Genomic DNA, 2,059 nt, shown 5'->3' with positions numbered 1-2,059 from the left:
GGAAATGTCTATTATAATCATCTGCTCATAAAATATAAATTATTGAGTTGTATGTATATTAATATTTTATGAAGTGTTAAAACACGTTCAAAATTAAATAGTGACATGATTATGGAAATTGACTTTCAACAGTCCAAAACATGTAAGAGAATTGATACAATTTTTATTGAAGTAAATTTTTTTTTGGAGTCTTTTTAAATATAATCTAAACTCCCAATGTATTATATATTAATAAATAAGTACCTCTCAATTATTCAATAGTCCGAAATCTCTAAATCAAAATGGAGTGTAAAAAGGTTAAGAAAATGGGTAGATGAAGAATATTGACTTGACTTAATTATTGGTCCCAAGTTCAGTCAAGGTATGTGATTAGCAGTAATCAACGGTAATGCCATACAAAGACTTTGAAAGTCATCGGCGTGTAAGAAAAATGGAAGTTAATTTAAAGCCACCTGCCACTGACTCATATTGGTGCAATCTTCCTTCACTATGGGAATTTCTTTGTATTCTCAGTGTTTCTGCTGCTTCATCTGCATACTTTCAATATTTTGCATAACTAATTGTTTTATTCAAAATGCTTACAGCCAATGCCTGCAGGATCAGAGAAGTTTGTTGCTTCAACTGAGGAATGATCTTATATTCAATAGCACTCGATCACAAAAACTGGTGCTCTGGACTCAGACTCAAGATTGTTGCAACTGGGTCGGTGTGGAATGTGATGGTGCCGGGCATGTGATCAGTTTGCAGCTCGATTGGGAGAGAATTTCGGGTGGGATTCATAACATGTCAAGTCTTTCTGGCTTTTGGTACCTGGAGAAGCTAAACTTGGCTGAGAATGAATTTGGAGGTCAGACTATTCCAGGTGGGATTCTCAACCTCAAACATTTGACGTATTTGAATTTATCAGGTGCTCGTTTTGGTGGACAGGTTCCAATTGATGTTTCACTAATGAGGAGATTGGTCACTCTCGATCTCTCAGATAACGCTCTAGAAATTGAGAATCCGAATTTGAAGATGCTTCTTCAGAATCTAACCGGGCTAAGAGAGCTTTATCTCGATGGCGTGCAGATGTCGTCAGCAGTTCTTAATTTCTTCGCTAACTTCTCACATCTGACTACCTTGTCTCTCAGTGGATGTGATTTAAGAGGCTCATTCCCTGATATGATCTTCCAATTACCTACCCTAGAGAATCTTGATTTATCCTACAATCAGTTACTCACTGGCTCCATACCACAATTTCATCGAAATGCATCTCTTAGGACTATGTTGCTTCTATCTACTAACTTCTCAGGCCCATTACCAAATTCTATTGGTAATCTTAGCATGTTATCCGAGATAGATATGCGCAACTGCAGCTTCACTGGACCTATTCCATCCACGATTTCTACCCTAACTGGGCTAACTTATGTGGACTTATCCGAGAACTTCTTCACCGGTTCAATCCCATCATTTTACATGTCCAAGAACCTTCAACTAGTAGACCTTAGTGATAATTCACTTAGTGGGAGCATCCCCAAGTCTCTCTTTGGTCTTCCTTCACTACAAATACTTAGACTTTCCAACAACCAGTTAAGTGGTCGAGTCTATGAATTTTCAACTTTACATTTTCCTCACATAGTTGCGCTAGATTTAAGCCGTAATAAACTGGAAGGGCAAATTCCCAAGTCATTTTTCACACTAGAAAGGCTTGAAACTCTTAAACTTTCTTACAACTTCTTCAATGGCACAGTTCAATTAGGAAAGTTGCAAAGGCTACATAATCTTGTGGAGCTAGACCTTTCGTACAACAATTTATCTATTGACACAAGCATCACTAATACAAATTTGTCGAGGTTTCCCCAGCTATTCTCGTTATCCCTAGCTTCTTGCAACCTACATAATTTTCCTGATCTTACAAACCAACACAGTCTGGAGTTATTGAACCTCTCAAACAACCGGATAATTGGGGAAGTACCTAATTGGATTTGGGAAATTGGAAATGGAACACTTGTCGATTTGGATCTTTCTTCGAATCTGTTGGTTAGTCTGCAGAAGCCATACCACTTTCCTAGTTCACTTA

General features: G+C 37.6%; 1 protein-coding gene across 1 annotated transcript in view; it reads left to right on the top strand.

The window, feature by feature from the left end:
* The window catches only part of LOC110012823 (probably inactive leucine-rich repeat receptor-like protein kinase At2g25790), a 4,152-nt gene continuing 2,573 nt past the window's right edge, over window positions 481-2,059 (top strand). The window contains exons 1-2 of the mRNA XM_020697798.1: window positions 481-847; window positions 928-2,050. Of these exons, the coding sequence (XP_020553457.1) occupies window positions 836-847; window positions 928-2,050 (1,135 nt within the window). The 5' untranslated portion in view covers window positions 481-835. The remainder of the gene's footprint in view (window positions 848-927; window positions 2,051-2,059) is intronic.

The sequence above is a fragment of the Sesamum indicum genome, linkage group LG11, assembly GCF_000512975.1.
Source record: "Sesamum indicum cultivar Zhongzhi No. 13 linkage group LG11, S_indicum_v1.0, whole genome shotgun sequence".
In the NCBI taxonomy this organism is placed as follows: Eukaryota; Viridiplantae; Streptophyta; class Magnoliopsida; order Lamiales; family Pedaliaceae; genus Sesamum; species Sesamum indicum.
The sequence above is the reverse complement of the archived record's forward strand: the minus strand, read 5'-3'. Positions and strand labels throughout refer to the sequence as shown.